The following is a 25,089-nucleotide window of genomic DNA, read 5'->3' as shown; positions in this document are numbered from 1 at the left end:
ACCGTGCATGAGCGTTAGTGCCCCTGGTGGTGAAAACGTGCATGCGCAGAGCTGCTACGCATGCACATTTTCACCACCAGGGGTGCTAATGTGCATGCGCAGCAGCTTCGTGCATACGCCTTTGTGTCCACGAGCGTGCCAACGGCCGCGCCTCCCTCTTCCTCCCTTCTAGCAGCAAGAAGATAGCCGGGCCGCGGGCGAAGCGGCCGTTTTGGCGGCCACTTCTCTTGTGGCCTAGTGAGCTTTTCTCTGTGGGGGGGGGGAGAGACAGGCGTGGCCGCCAGCGGCCCGCTACCGAGGCCTTAGCAGCCCGGTAGCAGGCCACGGACCAGGGGTTGACAACCGCCGCTCTAGCGTTTTCATGGCAGACTCAGTACAGGGTGGTTTGCCAGTGCCTTCCCCAGTCTTTACCGTTTACCCCCCAGCAAGCTGGGTGCTCATTTACTGACCTTGGAAGGATGGAAGGCTGTCAACCTTGAGCCGGCTGCTGGGATCAAACTCCTAGCCTCATGGGCAGAGCTTCAGACAGCATGTCGCTGTCTTATCACTCTGTGCCACAAGAGGATCTTTTTTTTTTGCATGGGATAGTTCACATATTAATTATTTTAACGATTAACTCATTTTTATTATAAAGCTTATAAAACAGAAAACCAAAGAATAAAGCTACAGCACTTTATGATTAGGTTTCTCTTGATATAATTCCTTTTTAAAAAATCAAATCGCCCTTTGGCAATATTGAATATTTCAGTATCCAGTAAAAAAAGGCCATCGCATATTAAAGTGCTTGTTTTGAAACAAAGCAAGCTACTATTTTGAGATGCTTCTAGGGCCAAGTCTCCTCCCAGCACACTTTCTTTTTGATAAACTGCCATAGGTGTGGAACAGAAGTAGGAAAGGGAAACTGAAAGTAATTGTTCTTATAAAACGTGACACTGGAAATCCCATGAAATGAAAGGTGCAAATATGATTTGGGCAAACTACCTTACAAAGGAATAGGGAGGGAGGGAGGGAGGGAGGGGAAAGATGAGAAATGTGAGATTGCCCTTACCACTCGCTACAAAATGAAACTGATTGTAGCACTTATTTCTAAATCTACATGGTTCAGTTGCCATGGAAACCTCGTGGCCCTCGCAATTCTGGGAGCGATATTTCAGCAATAGATTCCAAAACCATGAGGCTCATATAATTGGCTTCTTTAGCTTATCATGTGCTGGGATTAGTGAAAAAGGCAGAAAGCTGGGAGAGATGGCAGCAAATTTTGCTGGTCACAATGAAATGCCACATTGAACTATTGCTTATTAAACTCTGCTTTGTGATGTTTATATTATATTTATTCATATTTACATACCACCCTCCCTAAAGGCTAAAAGCGGTTTACATATAACTGAAACTATACATGAAACCATACCTATAATAACATTAATATTATTAATTGATTGATAACAGTGACAGTATAACATAACAGTATATCCTGACATAAACAGTGGTAACTTGAACAGGTCCAAGAGTCTTAGTGCGTTTCTGAGGGGAGGGGGGGAGGGGCCCTGCAGATGTTGGTTGGTTAGCCTGGCCTCAGCCAAATGTTCAGATATAAACTGTGGCCTGCTGGATGCTCGGCTAGGATTTTAAAACATAGTTTGGCATCTTAACAGTGGTTTGTAACAACAATTGTTTCTAGTTATATCCTAAGCAGGGTCGGTTTATCCATATAGCATGTGCTATGGGCCCTACACCTCCAGGGGCCCTGCATGATGCCTTCTCCCCCATGGACCAGGGCCATTTCCACATGCTAAGCCTCTAGTAAAGGCACATTACGTTTTCTCCCATGCCTGTTGTCAAAGGTGTGTTTGTTCCCCTGCAAAAGGCAGAGCGGTTCCATGGAGTGTTACTCAAAGGGTAGCTCACAGTCTAAATGAGTCATGACTTGCAGCCGGGTATAATTAGATCTGTGTATACCCTTTCCCTGAACTGGATTCTTCCCTACGGTTTTGACAGTAATAATTATTCTTAGTCTGTTGGTGAGTTTAACAAGGCGCTCATCCTTCTGTGCCTACTTTCCAGTGGCCAGAGGCAAGATTATTTGTTTATTTTATTTAGATTTTTATACCACCCTTCCCTACGGCTCTGAGCAGTTTACATAAAACATTTTAGAACATTTACACAGAACACTATCAAAATCAATATAACTCCCCATTCAATATTACAATCAATATTACAGACTGAACGCATGGTCTCAGCTAGCCTTCATCTCTAGGGCTATCACTTTTCAGATGGGCTACTATGAAACAAACAAGAAATCAGAAAGTATTTCTATAAAGCAGCTTTTTTCAACCTTTTGACTGTGGAAGAGCTCTGAAATAATTTTTCAGGCTTCGAGGAGTCCTGGAAGTGATGTCAGCTGGCCACGCCTCCCTGCCACACACCCTGGAAGTGATATGACCACTGTGTTAACAGGCAGGAGGAGGACTGGGGGGAGGGGGGGGAGAGGAAATAGGAGATGGTTTAAACCAGGAGGAAGTGCACAGGCTCCACCCCCCTCCCAGGTGCAGAAACCACAAGAGCATTGATGAGGAGGGGGGGGGGAAGCAATGGAAGCAGCCAGTTCCCTAGTTTGTGGCTGAGTCCATTAAGGCAGGAGGTGAAAGGCCTTGGATCCTCAGGAATCTGCAGACCCCCAGTTGGGAATCCCTGTTATAAACAAAGCCCAAGTGCCAGTGCATCAGGCTAGTTTATGCAGGCAGCAGAATAAGGGGTGGTAAAATCTTGAGGCAGTATAATGGCCTTCAGACTGCAGTCCGTCTCTTTGAAAATGATACTTTTAAATATCCTAATGTTGGGGTGACAGAAACATATATAAAATGGCTGCACGTATGCTTTATAATTCATATTTTTTTCTGAACAGAAATTAAACTCACCTGAGAATCACAGTCTGAGTTTCTGCGGAGACTCAGGAAATGTTTATCAGTACTACTGAGAACAGCATAGAAGAAGAAATCTTTCCCGTTTGCTTCATGCGATTCTTATAGATGGCCGTTGTATTCAGAACAAGTTACGTGACTGAAATAGATTCGAATGTATCTAACTAACCAAAGAACAAAGAATCATAGTTCTAACATAGTGTTTCGTGCCAACCAAATAGAAAGTATTTTAATCAATTAGTAAATGCTTTGTGTTTGAGAGCCTGAGTGCTCTCTGCCTTTTTGGATCACTGCTTTTCCTGTTGGGAGCCTATTCCTCAGCTGACGAATAAAACAATATTTTGGTTTCTTACCCTTGGTGTTTTCTTTAACAGGAATGTTGGGGACACCAAGTTATCGAACCTGTTTGACAAAACAAAAAACTTTGGCCAACACTATCAAACTCAACGTCAGCTATGGGGGATCTCTCTCCCCCCCCCCCCATGAATTAAGGATGGAAGTAAAGTTGAAAAGCCTATCAAGGGCCACAGTCAGTCTTGAATGGAAAGTGCTAGGTGGGTGATTGGGATACGTTTGAAAATGCTCATGCAGTGAGGGACAAGGCAGTCACAAACACGGAGTTAAAAAATAACTTATATTCTAAAACATTCTCATCTTCTGCCAGCCGCAAAAAATGTATGTGCCTTTTTAGTCCCCACCTACTATGAAAGGGAAGACTTTTATGACTGGGGGAGGGGGAGCTGTTTAATAACTTTAATAAATGTACTGGTTAGGAGTGGGGACTTCTAATCTGGCAAGCTGGGTTTGATTCCCCGTTCCTCCCCCACATGCAGCCATCTGGGTGACCTTGAGCTCACGGCACCGAGCAGTAAGCAGTAATATCAGGGCTCTCTCAGCCTCACCTCACTCACATGGTGTCTGTTGTGGGGAGAGGAAAGGGAAGGTGAATGTAAGCCGCTTTGAGCCTCCTTTGGGTAGAGAAAAGTGGTATATAAGAGCCAACTCTTCTTCTACATCCACTCCCCATTTCACTGTATTTGAAATAAAGCCCGATTTACAGAAGGCTAAGATGAGAAACACCAACAGAATGCTGAGTTGGTAGAAGGGGCTTCACACTGCAGTCTGGGGGGTGGGAGACATCACGTATTTTGAAATGCTTCCTCCCTATGTTAAACAACAAAACTCACAAATAGGAAACCAGAACAGCAAAACAAGGAGAGTTGATGGAACAGAAGCTGTCTTGACACACTGGTTTTCTGTCTTCCTGGAGCTTTTAGGGGAAGAAATATTCAGCAATGGAGCCAATCAACATTGTCCTGCAGCAAGGGGTTCCAGTTCCCCACCTCCCTCTACAAAAGGCCTTCTGCTTCTACCCAAAATGAGGCATTGCTCTATAATCAACAGGAGATCTGAACTGTGCATGGTGTCAGGCTTTGCCTGCATCATGCGCTGGTGAATATGGTCCATTAGCAGTTGTTTGCCTCCTGGTTTGGATCACCTCACCTACATAGGTTAAAGGTATTGCTTTGTTGCTGCAATATTAAACAGGCATTCTGCAGCCACATAGGTTTTCATGCATCACAGGCAGAATGTTAGGAATGCCAGTTCCTAAGTGGAACCTGAGGATCCCCGTTTTTACAGCTGATCTCCAGGTGAGAGAAATCAGTTCTCCTGGAGAAAATTGATGTTTTGGGGGTGGGCTCTATAGCATTATACCCCATTCAGGTTCCTCCCTACCTCCCTAATCCACTCCAAAAGTCTCCTGGTATTTTCCAGCCCAGATCTGGCAACTCTAGTTTGCTTCCTTAGAGGCGTGAGTGCCTTATTCCAAATAGCTAAATTTATGGATTCAGGTGGGTTGCCAAGCTGGTTTGAAACAAAAGAACAGCTTCTCTGTACCTGTACACTCCTTGCGTTGAAAGTGTGCAAGAACTCAAAAGCTTATATACAGCTTGGTATACTGGTTAAGAGTGGGGGGGGGATGCTGTGATCTGGAGAACTGGATTTAATTCCCCCTCCTCCACATGCAGCCAGCTGCGTGCCCTTAGGCCAGTCACAGTTCTCTTAAAGATGTTATCATACAGCAGTTCTCTCAGAGCTCTCTCAGCCCCACCTACTTTACAGGGTGTCTGTTGTAGGGAGAGGAAGGGAAAGGAATTTATAAACCACTTTGGGATTCCTTCAGGTAGTGAAAAGCCGGATATAAGAACCAACTCTTCTTCAAGGTACCCCTGGACTTAAGCTAAATTAATAGAATCCCAGTAGCAAAAAGGAGGGGAAGAAGTGGGAGATCTCAGTGAACCAAGAACCTAAAGGAGTCTGGCCGGGGTGGAGAGGAGTGCTTCCACTTATTGATTGACAGGCAGGTTCTAAATGCAGAAAGCACAGCGAGACCTGATGTGCGTCTTCAAGAAGGCAGCACAGAAAGCCTATCAAGACACGGGTTAGATCCAAATGGGTAGCCATGTTGGTATGAAGTGGCACAACAAAATTTGAGTCCAATGGCAGCTTTAAGACCAACAAAGATTTATTAAAAACATGAGCTTTTGTGTGCAGGCACACTTTCTCAGACAATGGAACAGTGGTCATAAGAGTACAGGAGTATAGGAGAAAATAAATCAGTAGCAAATGAGTAAGCAGCATCACATCATCCTAAATAGCAGAATGATCATTCCTTGCCAGAAAAGCAAATCAGACCTTGTTCACAAGACCACTGGGGGAATAAAACTGTTCAGGTTAGTGATTAATGGCAGAGACTTTCCCAGTTGTGAAAAAGTAATGAAAAGTTAGTTTAATAATAATAATAATAATAATAATAATAATAATAATAATAATAATAATAATAATAATAATAATAAATACTTGTTGCTAGCTCCATCCCTCTCCACTCATGCATGGAGGCATCCCTCCCAGTGACAAGCTGTGCTGAGTTTGTTACCCTGTCCTGAGACCAGACAGTTAGATTCTAAATCACGTTACATACTTACATCACATAACAGTCTCATTGTTCCAAATAAAATAATAAGAAGAGGGGATTGTAAGGAGCATGAATATGAGATTTGCATGAGCTTAGCCTAGGTAGTGAGATAAGAAACCAATATCCCTGTCGGCGCCTGGGGATTCCAGCAGGTTGCCCTGAGACCTCGACCGTGTCTCGGGAGCGCAGCCCTGATTCGGGCGCGGGTGCCGAAGAGGGCAGGTAAGCCGTAGAAAGGCAGCTGGCCTTTCTACGGCGAAGCTTCCCCGCCAGCCACCTCGCACGTAGACCCTTCACCTCCCCCCCCCCAAAAAAAAGGGGAGGGGAAGGCGGCCGGCTTCGGGTAGAATCTTCGCCGCCGCCTGGTTCGCCTCGCGGGTCACGTGACGGGCGGCGAGGCGAGGCGGGCCGGCGAGAGGCGGAGGCAAGATGGCTGCCGCTGCCGGCTGTGAGGCGAAGTGACAGCGGGAGGGAGAGCGAGAAAAGCGCTCCCGGGGCCACGCCCGCGACGCCGCCGTCTCTCCTGCGCCGAGCAGGGGCTCCCCCGCCGGTAAGGAAGCCAGGGGGTCGTCTGAGGAGGGCCGCGGAGCGGGCGGTGGTCGTGGGCGCCCGGCTGGCAGGCAACAGGGGCGGAGGTCCGGGGGTGGGAGGGGCTTGGCGCTGCCTGTGCGGGTCTCCCTCTGCGCCCAGGGCCGCCCTCCACTCATCTGCTGCTGCTCCTCGTCCATTGTGTGAGGAGGCCCCCGCAGGCGCCCTCCTGGACTGAAGCGTGGTCGGCCTGAAAGGTGTCCCTGGGCTCAAAGGTTTGCCCCCGCAGGAAGCAGCGCCTCATCCTGAGGACGGTGTGGGGGCTGGTTTGCAGGGTGGGTCGCGCATGTTTGCTTGCTGTTGTGGCGGCAATGGCTTTCTTCCTCCTGCAAGAACAGCGGGGGGGGGGCGGGGGACATGGGGGTGGGTTTTCAGTAGGGGTAGATTTTCCTAGTCGCTGTCAGAGTGGAACAGGAGAGCTTGGTGGACTCCCAAGGCTAGCAGCGTCTTATTCTGGCTGTATGAGTGTTGGTGGTTTCCAGGCTGCTTTGTCACACGCAGTGAAGAAAATGTATTGCGATCTTCCCTTAGATTGGGTTGTTCAGACTCCAGCCCAGTGTGCCAGGAGCATCTTGTTGCTTGGGGGATGCTCTCCGAAGAGGGCTGGAAGCAGAGAATCCTCCAGGAGCCATTCCAGTGTTCTGTGCCAGAAGCGTTCCAGTCAGGGCTTGGGTGGTCAGCTCTGTGGAGCAGGGTACCTACTGGGTTGGCAGCTTAAGTGATGGCACTGGAAGGAAAGGGATCGAAAATGTAATCAGAAGCCTGCAAGCCTTTGCGTTTTAATAGAATAACCCTTTGAAGGGACGTGGTGTTTCTAATATTTTAAGCTTTAAAAAAACCCAAACGCTACCAGCATGAAAAAATGAGATTAACGAAGAAATAATAAACACAGAAGAAATAATAAACACAGATTCACAGACCTGTGAGGCTCAGGGCAGATAACATCAGTCAATTAATTAGCATGCAATTGAAGAGCAAGGACTAGTGCAAGCATTAGCTGTAATAATAGCCAGCCTCTGTTAAGAGTGTAGTGGCTGAAAATGGTTTTCGCTCAACCTCACCTGGTTCCCTTTTTCCCCACAGCCCCCCATCCTGCATGGTATTTGTCCATGCAGACCCATGGCATAGCCTTTTTGTGGTCCACATCCCCATTTTCTATTTTCCACTAGTAGACACTCCGGTTGGAGTCAGCCCTATGCATTGTGTTATGATTATCAGCATTATATTAAGTACTTAGGAGACTTGTCTACAGAAGTTCAGACGTTTGTATACGTTTATATTATAAGGGAAACTTTGGAGAATGGCTGCTGATAGCAGGAGGAGAAGGTGGTGAGGTAGATGGACAAGTGGTTTGACTTGGACTGGGTAGCCCTGATATTGACATTTAAATGTGGAGAAATGAATATGTGCTGGGAAAGGAATAGATTCCCTCCCCTGTAACCTGCCTTAACATAACCAGACCTTGAATGCAAAGGCCTTTGTGTGTATAGGCAGTGTGAGGCTTTGTGCAATTCCTCTCAGTGTTGGACAGGGCTACTAAGGTCAACCCTGTTTCCCCTCCACACACCAGTGTATGTTTTGTCTGCACAAGACTACTAAACCACCTTGTCTTATCTCAGTGCGTAAACAATCTGCATAGGAACTTTCCTAGGATATTTCTTTTGTCTAAAAAAAGAATGTAGAGTAATTTGTGGCTCTGCCTAAGCAGCATTTTGGAAGAAAAAACGCCAAAGATCTACAGGAAAGGCTCCTCCTCTCCCGTCTCCCCCCCCCCACACTGTAGTCAACAAAAGACTTCTAAGTGAGTGATAAAAAGCTGGTCAGACTCCTTATATAGACTTTCATTCCGATATAAGGAAAACTAATAGTGATTTTGCTGTCAGTTAAAATAGAGCAGTGAAAAGAAATCTGTTGTATTTTGACAGGAAAATAACACTACTGAAGGCAGGCATAAGCTAATGGAAATACAGCAATCTTTTGGATGATGCTTATGAATAAGGCTGCATCATCAGAAATCCTGGAAAATCATGAGGCTTTTGTCTTGGACAAAAGCAGAAGTCTTAACTGTAGCACTTAAATCTGAAGCGCACACAATAGCCTGCAGTCTGGCCAGTTCTTCATGTGCACACATTGAGCTGCATATGCACAGTTCAATTATTCAGGTCTTCTAGCTTTTTTCCAATTGCACTCATAAGGAATGATACGAGGGGTTGATTATTGGAAATTGCTGATAGAAATATCCAGTCTGCATGCTACTGAGGCTAGAGAACAGATAGGCCTGGTGGGCAGAGAAGGCAGTGAGAAGTGTTGGCTGTCCTTGTCCATAACTAATCCCTTATTCAAATGTATTCGCACTGTAGAGGTTTGGGACATAACTTGTGGCACCGTTAAGACCAACTCTAAATTTGTTCTGCTGCTTCAGACCAACAGGGCTGCTCACTTGAATGTAGCTGTTGGTGTTTATTATTAGAATTCTTCTTAGCATCTCCACATTCATTGGAGAAACACTTTTTAAATGTTGGCTGGCATGTCCTTAGCTAGCCTCTTCCTGACTTGTAACTGGGTGAATCCTAATAAAATCAGAGTCCAGTAGCACCTTTAAGACCAACAAAGATTTATTCAAAGCGTGAACTTTCGAGTGCAAGCTGTAACTTATGATGTAGCTTTGCCACTAGGATGGCAGTGCAGAGCTGTGGCATCTTGTAGAAGAGCATGAGTAATGAGATTGTAGCAGCAAGACAGACATACCAGATCCAGGTACACATGTTGTTAAAACCGCAGTGTGGATCAGAAGAGCTTGCCTTCAGAGTAGCAGGTTTTTATCTCTTGCTCTGTATTACTTCTAGCTCCTCTGTTCTGCACAGTGGAAGATGTGCTTTAAAAATTGAGAATGAAACTCTGATGTGTAACTTAATTACTGAAGGTACCAAGGGAGGTCTAGACAGTACATGAAAATATGTATATCAACTGTCAGAATATTGGGGGGGGGGGAATCCTACATTTTGGTTAGCTCTAAATAGGCATGTAAAAGTGCAGTAATGCCAGAATTAAATTGGTTATTATGTGCATGCTTGTTTGTATGTGACAATTGTAAAGAGAAGCCAAATACTAAATCTGACATGCATCAGCATTTATTATTCCACTTTATGGAGCAGTGCAGGTTTCTTTGAGTCCCTTTTGCAATGAGATTGGTATGTTGAGTTAAAACATAGACTTTGATGCTGTTTTTCTGCAGCATTTGAGGGTCCCAACAGCAGGGGTGAAGTGGGGAAATTGTATGCCACAAGCATAAGTCCTTGCATCTGTAGAAATGCTAATCAGCATCTAAACCATATGTAGGATATATCTGGGGGTCTGTTTTACATATATTTATAAAAAATCTTTATTCTCTATAATGGGTGTATGGTACATTGTCACTGATTTATGTAACAGTGTTTTGGCTGTCATTTTTGTTTTGGTAAACCAAATACAATTACATCTTCATTCAGTGACATCACCTCATAATTGCACAAATGTTTGTTCTGTGATCCATTAACCTGCCCTTGGAGGGAAGGTAGGTAGGTAACAGTCAGGGACAAATTGTATGTTTTGTAAGGTGGTATAGATTTCTTTACTCTGGAAATTTTAAATCATGATTAGATCAGAAGGAAATAAGGTCTGTTTAAATCATTCCATTTTCCATAAACCACCCAAGTAATGTGTGCCAGACTGCCTGGCTTGCTTTCAGAAGGTTGGGGCACGGCTACGCCAAGGAGATATAGGTGACAGTAGGACCCGATCCCAAAGGGAGGGCTAAGGGCCTGGAAACAAATGTGCAGGTGGAACAAATGATGGCATTTTAAAGGAAAGTTCAGACTGGTTTGGAAGGCCCTTCAGGGTATAACCTGAATTAGGAAATGGTAGCATGGAAGAGTAAGTACAGTTTTTGTGCTCTCGACATCTTCATCTTATATATGACTTAATTCACTGACTTTAAATGTGGAAAGATGATTTTTAAAACCTCCAAACAAAAATTTGAAAGGCTGCAGGAGTGGTAAGGGCATATTGAGGCTTAAGTTTATGATTAAGGATCTGGAAGGCTGGCTGTAAGAGTTGAGGTTAATCCCTCTAGAATGGGACTCATTTGTTTTAGACAAAGTGCAAGGTTTATAAACACAACTTTGTTAATCTGCTGCCTCAGCACCTGGACTTTCTGCCCTTTATATTTGTTGTTTTGTTCAACTTTCTGCATTATCTTTGGGTCAGTTTTCTCAGGGACACTTCATAATATTATGTAATACCAAAGGATTGACTACTACATGCACATGCCCTATAAAGTTGGTAGCATGTCACACATACACAGTTCATCTGTGATGGCACAAAAAATGCACCATGACTTGTGTCCCCAAGACCTGCTCTGCGCGTACAGTAGAATGAGGGGCAGAGTTCCACGGAGGTGAAGTTGATTGTGCCGCTTCAGACTGCACGTGGGCTGCTGTGACTCTATCCTTTGTCTACCTTGCATTGTGCAGTGCAAAACTGCTCCCAGGTTCTGGCAGGACGGGGGTGGCAGCTGCGTACCAATTGCACTTGTGCTAGCGTAACCTCTTTTGGTGGGTTCTGTGAAGCAGAACTTGGAATGAATTTTGCAATAATTCAATTTTTTTTTCTTTTTTTCCCTCTTTCATTTAACAGCATATCGTGTAACAGAAACTTGGATCTTAGTAACCCATTAGAGTAGTGATCTCTTTAAAGTCCAAATAGTTAACTTTTTCCTTCTTCACAGTTTGCCTCCCCCAAAGCCCATCTCTTTCCTGTTGGTGGTTGGCCCAGAAAGATCCTCCTGTGTACTGGCTTCCAAGAAGAGGGTCCCAAATGAGCTCCCCATTAGATAACGCAACCCTGAAACAAGGTGTTAAGAGCCTCTGATTAAGATTCAAGCTCCCCAGTTGTTCAGTCCGGCTTCCCTCCCTGTTTTTCACATGTTCTGCATCCTTCTTCAACTAGAGCAGGGGTAGTCAAACTGTGGCCCTCCAGATGTCCATGGACTACAATTCCCATGAGCCCCTGCCTGCCAGAAAATGCTGGCAGGGGCTCACGGGAATTGTAGTCCACAGACATCTGGAGGGCCGCAGTTTGACAACCCCTGAACTAGAGGCTCCAGATTTGCTTTGTTTTTTGTCACTGCACTTTAACACTATGAAAGCCTCAGAAAAACTCTTGCAACTCTGCAAAGTCATGAATTTCTTTGCTGCAGATAGTTTATTTTCATATTATTTAGTCTTTTAGAACTGCATTTTCAGTCCAATCTTTGGAGTCCACCCTTCAAAGGAGCCATTTTATTTCCAGAGGAAATAATCTCTTTAGTCTGGAGATGAACTGTAATTCCAGGGGATCCCCAGGCCCCTAGGTACCAAAAAGGAGATAGTGTTACAAAAAGCAACAAAAATAACCAACAAATACTTAGGATCCAAAAGGTTAGCTCTTCACAAAATATAAATAATATTTTTTTCAATGTTTCATACATGCACAGCAACTACTGCTATACACCAGAATTTTTTAGCAATTGTGGAATAGGAGACTTAACACTTGATATATGGGCATCTTTTATCAGATCCATTTTAATTGACCTTGTTATTCATAGATAAATTCAATTATTTTTAATATCTCTGGCTACATTCTCCACTGTATCCCATGTGTGTTCAGGATTAGACCCCTGAGGAAGACCCATTTTGGGTCGAAACATGTTAGGCCTAGCAATGCATGGTGCATATTGTGATTTTAATGATTAGCCTAAGGGCTTTATGTTCCTAGCTTTGTAACCTTATAAATAGTGCACAATAAATATACTTTTATTATTTATATATTTTGTGATCCCCAGATCCCACCTAGTCCAAGGACAGTGTAAACAGGATCATAAAACATTCTGTTTTCATTTTGAAATTATTGGACAGTTAGATTGGCAAGTGAAAAAAATCTTAGTAAAATGGCAGTCATATATCTGGAAATTCCTCAGTCATTTATTATTTATATATTTATTTATTGAACTTGTATACCACCCCTCCCAGACCAGCTGTCTCAGGGTGGTTCACAACCATGAACAATAAAATACAATAATCATTAAAATACAAAGATTACATAACCCATACAAGACCATACAGCTGGGACAATTTCCATCGTGCCAGCACTACATTGCAAAAACCTCACATATGGCAGCAATCATACCCATCCCTAATAAGACCCTGAAACCCCTCAACGCTTCTGTTCCCAGGTGCGAGTTGGCTTATATCATCGGGTGATATTAGCCCAGGTAGAGTACAGATTGCACAAGAATGGGGGAGGACCTATCGCATTTCCCCGGCCTCAACCAAAAGCCTAGCGGAAGAGCTCCGTTTGCAGTCCCTGCAGAACCCAACAAGCTCCATCAGGGCCCTTAGCTATTCTGGGAGCTCATTCCACCTGGTAGGGGCAAGGACCCAGACCATGTGTAGCATTCTCAAGCAATCCTGGGCGTTTGGATATTTACCTATCACCAGTTTGGTTAAATGTTTCTGAACTACCAGCACAGGTGTCTTTCTTGTATATGGAAACTGCTACTCAGTATGCTTTGGTCCGTCTCCTCCCCCCCCTACCCCACCCCCGAATCTCTGTATGCCAGCAATTGAGACTTTGGTTACAAATTTTGTTTATAGAGTACTGAACTAGAAGTAATAGTGGGTTATTTCTGAATGTATCTTCCTGGAATCTTTTTAAAGGGGAAAAAACAGTCACGTTCATATTGGGCTTGTGGTGTGTGCGCAGGGAGGGGAGGGAGTGATTATTTTTCTCTGAACACCCCCTGTGCTATTATAGTGCTGGAAAAGGAAAAAAGATAGGTAAAAGGAGTTTACTGTCTTTTTTGTTTTCTGAGTTAACAACAAACTTGGGAAGGAACCAGTTTTTATTAGCAAAACTGTAAGTGCCGGGGGGGGGGGGGGGGGATGATTTAAATCCCTGAATTGCGTTCTCCTCTAATCTGGGCCTCAGGGGGTTGCTGTCAGGCTCTTAAGAATTGGTGGTGAAGAGCCTTTCACATCTTGGTCAGAGCATCAGCTAGGTTAGCCTGTGGATGAGTTAAATGCTTTGTCTTTTAAAAAATCTATATGGAAAAGGCATTCTAAACATTTTTTTTTCTTCAGGCAAGACAGTGCTAGTTGAAACATAAGCATGAATTAATCCTCGGGGTTGGCTGAACTCTATTTACAGTACTCATTTTAACTACGTGGTCCACTTGCTCTGACAAAACCTCGTCCGAGCCATGTAAGCCTGGGTTTTTCGATTTTTACATGCTCTGCGTCGTTTCATCCTGCCCTGTTGCTCTGAGTACTCATCTCTGTTATTTATAATATAACATTTTTTTTGCCTTCTGGCAGAACTGAGCATTGCTTCTGTTTTCTTTCTAACTCCTAGAACACTTAGAAGAGTGGTTCTTAACCTTGCTAATTCTGCAACCCTTTAATACAGTTCTTCGTGTTGTGGTGACCCCAACCATAAAATTATGCAAGTGTTCTTTCACAGAAGTTAAACCAAAACTGACCCATGGCATGAAGATCCATTGCTCGTGATTGTATATAAATGGGTTTCTTTTCCGGGGTTTCTCAGTTCAGTTCTGCCTCTTGTATCGCTGAGCTGCGCCACCACCTGGAGTGCCTGGCGGGAGACTGCGCTGCGCTGTGCTGGAGGCACCGCTGGAGCGGCTGGCAGCCGAGCACGGGCGCCTGCAGGAGGAGTGGCAACTGTGGCAGCACACACACACACCTTTGCCAAATTGCTCGCTCTGCCGCAACCCCTGTGACAGGGTCATTCCACCCCCAAAAGGGTCCCAACCCCCAGGTTGAAAACCACTGACTTAGAGAATCATAGAGTTAGAAAGGGGCTTCCTGGGTCATCTAGTCCAACCCCCTGCACTGTGCAGGACACTCCCAACCCTATCGCTCATCCACTGTAACCTGCCACCCCCTTGAACCTTCACAGAGTCCCTTTTGCACTTTTGGTGCAGTCTTAGTAGTGTATAATGGGGGGGAGGCCTGGCGCTGGGGTGTCAGAGCAGCAGGAACTTGGGGTTTCCTGTAGTACAGAAAGCTTGATAACACTCTTTGGTTGGGGAGACTAAAATCTTCTTCTTCCTGATACAGATAAGCAGCACTAAGAAGCCACATCATTTATTCCAAGATGTCAAGTCTTATGTCTCAGAGTTTGGTGACATATGTGGAAGAAGAAAATGTTCCTGCACTGAAGGCATTGCTTGAGAAGTGCAAAGATGTGGATGAGAGGAATGAAGTAAGTTAAATTCCCAAGGTTACTTAGAAAAATGTTGATGCTCTTAACAAATAGGCATGTCTTGAAGAGCTGTTCCATTTGGGGGGAATGTTATGTACCTTCGGGAAATAAAATAAATGCTGGGCCATCCAGTTAACCTTGATGTTTTGTTGTACATAACCGAAAATTGATATTAAAGTGGGCAGATTCTAAGTTTTATAGATGCAGTTGTCATGGTGTCTTCTGGATGACGCAGTGTTGGCTTGGTTTCATTTCTCCATTTTTAAAAAAGTTCTACTTATTTTAGATTTATAGTCTGTCTTCCTGTTATTTAAAGTCATATTATGGCATTTTTTTCTAGAACAATTAGTTAAAATGAGCTTTCCAACATGTGTATGCAGGTTTCTGAAATATAGGTGCCAAATATAGGAGAAGGCTTTTTTTTTTAAAGGGATAGATATATATTTTTTAAAGGGACATATTGAGCTTTGAGGTTGGGAGTCCTATGATAATACTTCAATCCTAGCAGCCGGCTCAAGGTCAACTCAGCCTTCCATCCTTCCGAGGTCGGTAAAATGAGTACCCAGCTTGCTGGAGGGTAAATGGTAATGACTGGGGAAGGCACTGGCAAACCACCCTGTACTGAGTCTGCCATGAAAACGCTGGAGGGCGTCACCCCAAGGGTCAGACATGACTTGGTGCTTGCACAGGGGATACCTTTACCTTTACCTTTTTATTTTTTTTTTTATAGAAAGTTTTTATTTTATTTTCCAGAATTGAAGAGTTGAAGACAGTAAGATACATGCAATCTACATTGTTAATACAGAAAAGGAGAGCTATACTCTTCATTTGATACACTTGGTTCCCCATTTTTAATCCCTTTTGTAAATAGTTCAGGTAAGGGCCCCATTGTTCTTGAAAGACCTCTTAGTGTCAGTTTGACTATCTTGGTAAGATCAGCTAGTTTATTCACCCAGTCTTCTGTCGAGGGTAGTTCTTACGTTTTCCATTTCTTGGCCAATTCTAGTTTTTCTGCCGTCGTCGCATAGAAGAAGAAGCTCTGTATGTGGGTTAGGAAGCACTATGGAAAAACATTTTGGTTCCCTGTTTCAATCTTAAAAACCCTCTTCTCTCCATTTAAGATTATAAACTGGCTACAATATTATGGACTTTTACCCAAAGCTTATAGACTTTTTATAGACTTTTTCACGTTTGCACCACATTTAAAAAGAGAAGTCTACCTTGTTACCATCATTTCAACATTTGTTTGCATAGTTTCTGATAGTTTTAACAATCATAAACAGTTTATACTTAACGTAGTCCTAGAGCCCTCCACATTTTCACTAGAAAAAGGGAAAAAGGAAAAAAAAGAATAAGCCTGCTTAATTGTACAGAAAGAAGAGAAACAAATATGTATAAGTATACATTGTTAATACCAGAAATAATAAAATGGAGTCTTCATTAATTAATAGAATAGATTTTTCGTTAGTTATATTTACACCTCCTCAGTTAAAAACCTTCTTTTAGTTATGCATTAAATTTAGGCTGAAAGTCACTACAGAGATATGCTAGATAATTCAAATTCAGCTATCATAGGAAATCTAAAACCCCACACTATAATATAAGCCCATTCCATTAGGTGTCTCCTTTTAGTTATGCTTTGATTTTGAGCTAGTAGGCAGTGCGAAATTAGGTTTAATAATACAGATTCAGCTTACTTAAAAGATCTTAGACCCCAGATTAACTTCTTAACTAGTTATATTGCCTATATGGCTACATACAGGAGGTAAAAGAGGAAAGGAATTTCGACCACTGTGTTGCATTTCCATTCCCCAAGCTTCTTAAGGAGGTCTCATTTCGAGGCTTATTACGTCTTGTAGCTCCCGTTGACTAATGTTCTGTCCTATTGGTCTTTGGCTGGGAAAGTACAGTTGTAGTCTTTCCCTCGAAGTATACATCGATAAATCTTGAAGCAGTTGTACCTCCTGGACTCCAATATCAGTACAGATGTTTTTCCATGAAGCTCCTTTCAATCGATTGCTTTCACCGCAGATCCATATGTCTTTCTTGTGTATTGTTGCTTTGGAGTGGCTATATATCTTCTCAGGTAGGGTGTCCTTATCTGAGCTGCAAGACTCTGACATCCCCTTTTCCATCTCCATAATTTCAGATTCCTCTTCTGCTGGTAATTTTCCATCTTGTTTAAAGCTATCATCAGCCACTACCATTGGTTCATCATTCCTGTTAGAGACTTCTTCCTTAATGCCTTTAAACTCCATGAGCATATTTTTAAGTGAACCATTTAGAGATTCTTTCAGGTCTTGTGTTTGTTTATCTAGAAGATATGCAAATTTTTTAAACGAAAACATGTTCCAGGTTTGGAATTTTGTTAATCAATTATGCATATGTTGTTTCCAAAATATATTTGCAATTTTGCAGATAGCCAGTAGAGGTCCTACAGAGTCCTAACGAAAGCAACAGTCTGTTTTGAATTAAAGGAATGTTTCTAGAGCTTAGTTCTCGCGAGATTCCACGGCTCTAATCTCTCTTATCTTCGAAGACCAAAAACAGATATAATACTTATTAGTTTGAGTTGATTTAAGTCCTTCTTCGCTTAGAAAAGAAAATTAGCCTGCCTCATGATGAGGTGGCATCAAGCAGAGCCAGAAACGGGGGGGAAAGTATAGACGGAGAAGCGGGAAAGCACTTGCATCTCTGCGTTGATTAATGACTCAATATCTTGGAATTTGGCTGCTTCACCCCCTCAGTGGTAATAAATCCTGTCACTCTGGCTTGTTTGGATTAGCGAGAGCAACTCTCCACGCCGAGAGTTCATTCCAGGGAAGAAGGTGCCGAGGGAAACCCCACTCACTGTTTGTAGGCTCGATCTGATGTCTGCCAGATGTTTTCGCTCCGGAGTTGTAGTGAGTTGAAGGTCTTGCTGGGAGGTGTCCAATTATCTTGGAAGATTAAAATAAGCTTTGTAGATTGCAGAGTTGAAAAAAGAAGAAAAGGAAAAAAGATTTTAAGATGGCGGACGGCGCTTGCTGGACCCTGTGCACACTGAGCTTACGTTCCAGTGGGAGATTAATTTCCCTGCGGAACAGAGAGGCCCCAGAGATTCACAAGGAATTCCTGAGAAGATTTATGGTTGGGTTAGCGTACCCAAAACCCGATTCTGTCAATCACAGCAGTGATTGACCCTCAGTGGAACAGGAGCTCGAAGTAATCGAGCTATCCAAGTGCCATGGCTCCGCCTCCTACCTTTACCTTTTTATGACCATATATAGAGCCTCTTGTGGCGCAGGGTGGTAAGGCAGCTGACATGCTATCTGAAGCTCTGACCATGAGGCTGGGAGTTCGATCCCAGCAGCCGGCTCAAGGTTGACTCAGCCTTCCATCCTTCCGAGGTCGGTAAAATGAGTACCCAGCTTGCTGGAGGGTAAATGGTAATGACTGGGGAAGGCACTGGCAAACCACCCCGTATTGAGTCTGCCATGAAAACGCTGGAGGGCGTCACCCCAAGGGTCAGACATGACTCGGTGCTTGCACAGGGGGATACCTTTACCTTTGACCTTACAGTTCTTTATCAGAAGTTAACTTGTGTGACTTAGACAGTTTTTGACTAAGTGCCCCATGCGAGCAGTCCAGTGGTTTTTGGAGGGACAAGAGTTCAATGTGTTAAATCTGAATGCTTTCTACGTCTTCATATACTGTATGTGCCAAAGGTTGTAATTCTAGTCACTCCTGTGAATAAATCCTATTAGTCTCGCTGGGATTGTTTTCTGAGGAACCGTGTAAAAGTCAAGAAGCCTGGGTCTCTTATTTGTCTTCTGATTACTGCATCATTCTTCAACCTCAATATTTTGGTTTAATAAATAATACAAAGAACAATTTATTGAATTGTGAAATACATTTATTAATCAGCCGTGAGATTTCCTTTTTGTGCTGCTTGGGCACTTCAAGGAATTGACAGTTCTCAGCCTTATACTGCATCAGTCCAGATGCTCTTAGTTATCTTAGTCTGACAAACATTTACAATCTGTTGTGTGTATTTTCAGAATGGACAGACTCCGTTGATGCTCGCAGCTGAGCAAGGCAATTTAGAAATTGTCCAAGAACTGATCAAGAAAGGTGCGAACTGCAACTTGGACGACTCAGTAAGTATAGAGGTGGATCCAGTCCTCCTTTCCCTGTGTCTTGCCCTTTCTCATTCTTTTGGATGTTGTATGCCAGTGGTCCCCAACCTTTTTCCGTCTGGGGACCGGCGGGGCAACTGCCCCGCCCACGCAGCACGCATGCGCGGCCCCGCCTGCGCAGCACGCATGTGCAGCCGGGCCGCGCATGTGCAATGTGCAGCTGAAATTGCGCATACGCAGCACTTTCGCGCATGCTTGCGGCCTGGGGAAGTTTTTTACTGCGGGGGGACGGGGAGAGGGAACCGCGGCCCGGCACCCTGGCCTTCGCGGCCCGGCACCAGACCGCGGAGCGCAGGTTGGGGACCACTGCTGTACGCTGTGCACTGGATCACACTTTACCTGTCTCTCCCAGCCGCCCAAAGTCATTTATTATTGACGATGAAGAAGTAGTGCAGGATTTGTGAATCACCGCTTCACGAGATTTCATTTCTTTATGAATGTTGTTTCATAACAGTTGGCATAATCTCTTGGTAACTGAAGGCAGATTATATACTCACTCACTGGATGCTACTCCCATTTTCTTGTCTAGGATAACTGGACAGCTCTTATCTCAGCAGCTAAAGAGGGGCACACCGCCATCGTGTCAGAACTACTGAACTGTAATGTGAACTTAGAGCACCGGGACATGGTATGATACCTTTGGCTTTCAAAGGATTTGTATGTTTTCCGCCCCCCTCCCCCCAGCCCAGTGACACAATGATTTCTAATTAGTGTTCCTGCTTTTTTTCCTGTGTAAGGAGTGATCTTTAGGGAATCAGTATGTTTTTAAGATGATGAACTGTGTTTCTGGTGCCTTTTCTCCAAAGTCATGGAAGTTCCATTGTTTGAAGGTTTACACTGAGTTGAAACCTTCAGAAGCATTGTAAGGTCTTTTAATTCAGAAATGCTTTTAGTAGTCAGGAAGTGGGGAGTTTGAGCAGACCCCCCTCAATCTGTTTTTTGTTGGTTATCTTTATGTTCCTGATGATCTGGAAGCTAGACCATGTGATCCTTGAATTTCTGAATTACAAATTTTATGGTTATTTATTAAATTAAAGAGATGGTAAAAGATACTGCTAAAATGGATAACTTCCATAGTTTTGGCTAAAAATAGATCTTTACTACACACGATGGGGGAAATATGAATAGGATCTCTCAGTTTCTTAAAAATCCTTATTAGCAGCTAGGAGGAGTTTTAACCGTTTCTGTTTGTGGGGTTTCCCTGATACAAATTGTGGTTCCACCAGAGCTGCTACATCTTGGTACATTATGAGAATGTTTGTGTTTTTCCCTCCCATTTGGGGGCAAGTAATTCTATTAGGGAAGGGTGGTTTGCATCAAAGAAAATAATTTGTGGGGACAGGTTAGATTCATGAGAGTCTGGAGTTGAATTGCACCTCCCTGTTTTCTATTAGTCTTTAAAAAAACACTTGTTTTAAAAACTGTATTATGATTTCCTGTGTTTGATAGGGCGGCTGGACGGCTCTCATGTGGGCATGCTACAAGGGCTGTACAGAAGTAGCTGAGCTACTTCTTGAAAAAGGCGCTAACCCAAACATCACTGGTCTGGTAAGGTTATTATATGTTGCCCTAGAGTCTGCATGAAAGCTAGAGTCATTAGGTCTACTAGAAATAAGTCCAATGTCATTGAATGGGACTGTCTCCTATGACAATGAGTTTAGGCTTGCAGCCATAAGCCAAGTCTGAATGATGATAATTTTTAAGAAGATATTAAAATGATACATGAATTGGAGGTATTCAGAATTTTCATTGTCAGCTTGTTTTCTAAAAGCCCTCTTCTGCATGGAGGACTCACCTAGCCCTTATGCTGTGCTGTCCCCTGCTGTTTTGCCTCGGGATAGCTGTCCCAATTTTTCCCATGACTGCAGGGGAAGCCTTTGGCCCCCTTCCCCCCCCCCCACCACTGATTTTCCCGTCTGCATGAGGTAGCTGATGGTCAGGAAGTCGAAACTTCCCGCAGTTATTTTTGCCTTCTTTTGTTTGTCATGTGGTGCAAACCCCCTATCACCTTCCAGTGCCTTTTAGTTCCATTTGAGCATCCCTCCTCCAAGTGCAATTTTTTTAAAAAAAAACAAGGTTATTATGCAATAATAATTTGTAAAAATGTACCCTGCAGCTCTCCTGTGTCTCTCTGCCTCACTGACCCAGAGCCCTGGTGGAGCCGCAGGAAGCATTAAATTTTTAAAAATGTTGTTTTATTATGCAATAACAGTGTTTAAAAATTTTAAAAAAACCTCCCTGCAGCTCTCCTGGGACAGCAGAGCATAGCTCTGGGGGATCAGAATGCATCTGTGGTGACTCCATTAGTCTAGAATGAAGAAGAACAGGAGAGCTTCATTCTGTTACCCACAACTGATCTCAACAGGACAGTACAGGACCATTTTTGTTTGTTGCCCGCATTTCAGAGAAGGCCTGCTCAAGGAAGGTGATACTAGGCAAAGTCTTGATTTAAGCTGCCTCCTCCCCCCATTTTTGCACACAATTCTTGGGGAGCATTTAAAATTATTGTTTTAACACTGTTATTGCATTATTATGCAAAAACAAGTTCTAAAAAATAAACAAATATAGAAGGGTGGAAGCGGTGAGGCGACGCAGAGAGACCTGGAAGCACCTACCAGCAGCCTCAAGTGCTCTGGAGAAAAAGGGCAGGGGAGGTTGCGGGGGGAGGATGCTCGGGGATGGTGGGCTAGTTGCAAGGGTGGGCAAAGCACACCGGGACAGCCCAAGTTTTCCTGCATCCACATGGCCCAACTTACAGCTCATTGTGTCCCACAGCAAAAAATTGAATGCGGATTTCTCCGTGTTCCCTTGATATGGGCCAACTGAGGGTGTGAATGAGGCCAGCTCTGGGACCACCCTGGGAGAGGCCTGATTCCATGCAGAACGGGGGTTTAAAACTGCTGGTGAACAAAGCCTAATCCGTTGTGTGGAAGAGACCTGGCAGATGCTATCTTGACTCTTATACTTGCATGTTGGTTCTAGTGCTTTCTTTATAAGGGAAGTGGCTTGTTCATATTAGACTATTTTATATTAAAAGCCGACTGACTATTCTGCCTCTTCCAGTTTATCTGAATTCTTAAATGTTTCAAAAAGGAAAAGGTATATACTTCTTTAATTATAACTTTTAAAACTTTCTTTTCTTCCTCAAGCAATACAGTGTGTATCCCATTATTTGGGCAGCAGGGCGGGGCCATTCTCGCATAGTACAACTCCTGCTTCAGTATGGAGCTAAGGTCAACTGCTCTGATAAGGTAGGCTGAACTGGTGTTTTCTTTAAATTACAGACTGAATTCTGGTACCTTCAGAAAGCAGCACCCTGGGTTGTATTACTCTTATTAACAGGAGCTATGACTGTCTGCAGCAGAAAAGTTGCAGCGTTAGAATAGAACACTCCAGTTTACGGGCTTTAAACATACTTTGCATTCAGGTCTATTTGCATAAAGCCATTTTACATTCCTTCCTGCAGTCTGCAGCTAAAGCTGGTTCCTGTGCTCCTGCCATTTCATTTACATTTATTTATTCAGAACATGTTTCCACCTAGTTCAGGGTCACAAAGGCTGCTCAGTTCAGGATCTCAAAATTTAAAATCCATGTAGTATAAAACAACATAAATTCAACATAATACAAACTTATTTTGGAACTCCAGATATGCTGCTGGTTCAGCCTGAGTCGCATTGGTGGGGCCCATTTGAAAAGTACCCACTCTTCAGGCCAGTCTGCGAGCAGAGCTGAGGATACCATGTGTGTTTGGGGTGGGGTGGATCAGAGCGTTCCCAGAGGGACAGTTTTTTGTGTGCAGAGAACTTGCTTGATGATATTGGAGGGCTAGCAAGTTTTCTGGCCTCAGTGTATATCAAAACCTATAGCATCCCTCCTTCTGCTTTACCTATCCCCGTGTGATCACTGAATAGGTCTTTTCTTTCTTCAGTATGGCACTACACCATTGATCTGGGCAGCACGGAAAGGTCATCTGGAATGTGTGAAATATTTGCTGCATATGGGAGCAGATGTGGATCAGGAAGGAGCTGTGAGTACTCAATTTCTATGTTTCTAATTTAATGTAGGCAGCACCAAGAGATAATTATGGTACCTATAAATCTATTATTATTATTATTATTATTTTATTTATATCCCGCCTTCCCCCGAAGGCTCGAGGCGGCTCACATAAAATCCCACCCCCTACAATCCATAACAGTGACATAAAATTACAGTAATTAACAACCAATTGGTCACCAATAAACAATTGATGGCATCATACTAATCATCGAGTCTCCGCAACCTCAGCTACAGGGAGGTGGAGGGAGCTGGCACTCACTACCGCTGGATTTTGTGGGGGGGGGGCTAATCCTCCTCACCGCCCGGCCTCACCATACGCCTGGCAGAAGAGCTCCGTTTTACAGGCCCTGCGGAATGCTGGTAATTCCCGCAGGGCCCTCAGCTCTTCCGGGAGCTAAGTCATATAGTGGGAGAGTGGTGTTCAGATAAAACTTACCAAGCATTAACTCAACAATTCTTCTGTTTACCTGTTTGTCTTCACAAAATTTTATCTTGAGAAACATAGATATGTCTGTATCCAAACAGGCAAGTGTAGATATACCTAAGGAACACACAAGAATTACGGTGGCAGCTGCCACATTTCTGTTAAATGCCCCCAACATTGTGAATGGGATTGTGTTTTGAGGCTGGAATTTAATGTTAAATTTTTAAAATCTTCTTAATGTAAAGCACTACCTCCACTTGTGGTCCTTTTCCTTTCTATTCTTTTGTCAGTGTAAAAACCTACCCCTGGCTTCAGTCTGTTACTGTTTTGAGCAAAGAAATAGATGGAAAGTATGGGAAAGGGATACAATTAAGAAAGTGCTAATGTTTGGAAGTGAGGCTATCTGCTCTCTGGTAGAGTCTTGCAAGGAGTTATTGTTAAAAGATCCACTGGAGTTGTGACAGTTAGGGTTCTAGGCCCAAGCTGAATATATGTAATGAAAACCTGTTCAAGTTATTTCACAAGTGGTTCTTTGTGGTATCTGGAATTTGTTCCTGAGTTCCATTGTAACAAGTGGCAATGAAAAAGGTTCATCAGCCCCCACCCCCGATTGTTTTCACTGCTGAAACTTGAAGTTTCCAGGGAGTGCTTCTATTTAATAAAAATGTATGATGAAAGAGTTGAGCAGTGGAAAGAGTTTGCTCCTGTTTCTGATGTAATTTCCAAGTTCAGTAAATGAACAAATAAAGCCAACACAAATGCCGCCATCCCTGAACAAGAGGTCCCGGATCTCCTGGTCTCTTTCACCTAGTCACGCTTGAGGAAGAGGGGAGCTGCATGAACTCTCACACCCTTCCCAGCAGCAAGGATTTTCTCCTAGCCGTCTCCTTAGAAGGCACGATTTGTTTTGGATTAAAATAATACTCCTAAATATGGGAAATAATCATGAAGTCCAAAAGGGGCTGTCTTTGACAAAAGTATCCCGTGCGTCTTAGGCTAATCTCTTGTCTGCATATTTGTTTTTTTTCTCCCTCCCCAGAATTCTATGACTGCGCTCATTGTCGCAGTAAAAGGCGGCTTTACAGACTCGGTGAAAGAAATTCTGAAGCGGAATCCGAACGTCAACTTAACAGATAAAGACGGGAACACAGCCTTGATGATTGCCTCAAAGGAGGGCCATACTGAAATTGTGCAGGATCTCCTGGATGCAGGCACCTACGTGAACATTCCCGATAGGGTGAGTGTCTTACTCACGCCTGCAATGGGATGATTTTAAAAGCTGCTTGAACATATCGGATGTGTATTTTGGCTCAGGAGAGAGTAACCTGTGACTCTTGCACCTGAATTGCAGAGTGGAGATACTGTGCTGATTGGGGCTGTCAGAGGGGGCCACGTTGAGATTGTGAGGGCCCTGCTTCACAAGTATGCCGACATCGACATTAGAGGTCAGGTAAGTCAATATGCAGGTGTTGAAAAGAGCTAAGAATATCCTTTTCAGTACAGCTAGTACAGGCTGTGTGGAGACAGGAGATGCAGTCAGACTACTGGATTTGCCGCACAAAAGAACGGTGTGATTTAGTAACACAAAAATTGAGTTTGTCTTTTTAATCGCTGTTGACGTTGTAGTTTCCATCTCAAATTCGAAAGCCA

At 43.7% G+C, this 25,089-nt stretch overlaps 1 protein-coding gene across 4 annotated transcripts in view; it reads left to right on the top strand.

Annotated features, from left to right (window-relative positions):
• The first annotated feature begins 6,278 nt into the window (after window positions 1-6,278).
• KIDINS220 (kinase D interacting substrate 220) overlaps window positions 6,279-25,089 on the top strand; it is a 70,986-nt gene continuing 52,175 nt past the window's right edge. For all 4 annotated transcript variants that reach the window (XM_077310371.1, XM_077310363.1, XM_077310347.1 and 1 more), the window contains exons 1-9: window positions 6,279-6,445; window positions 14,637-14,781; window positions 18,822-18,920; window positions 19,489-19,587; window positions 20,409-20,507; window positions 22,109-22,210; window positions 22,888-22,986; window positions 24,479-24,676; window positions 24,791-24,889. In XM_077310371.1, the coding sequence (XP_077166486.1) occupies window positions 14,674-14,781; window positions 18,822-18,920; window positions 19,489-19,587; window positions 20,409-20,507; window positions 22,109-22,210; window positions 22,888-22,986; window positions 24,479-24,676; window positions 24,791-24,889 (903 nt within the window). In that variant the 5' untranslated portion in view covers window positions 6,279-6,445; window positions 14,637-14,673. The remainder of the gene's footprint in view (window positions 6,446-14,636; window positions 14,782-18,821; window positions 18,921-19,488; window positions 19,588-20,408; window positions 20,508-22,108; window positions 22,211-22,887; window positions 22,987-24,478; window positions 24,677-24,790; window positions 24,890-25,089) is intronic.

This window comes from Paroedura picta, chromosome 1 (assembly GCF_049243985.1).
Source record: "Paroedura picta isolate Pp20150507F chromosome 1, Ppicta_v3.0, whole genome shotgun sequence".
NCBI classification, from domain to species: Eukaryota; Metazoa; Chordata; class Lepidosauria; order Squamata; family Gekkonidae; genus Paroedura; species Paroedura picta.
The sequence above is the reverse complement of the archived record's forward strand: the minus strand, read 5'-3'. Positions and strand labels throughout refer to the sequence as shown.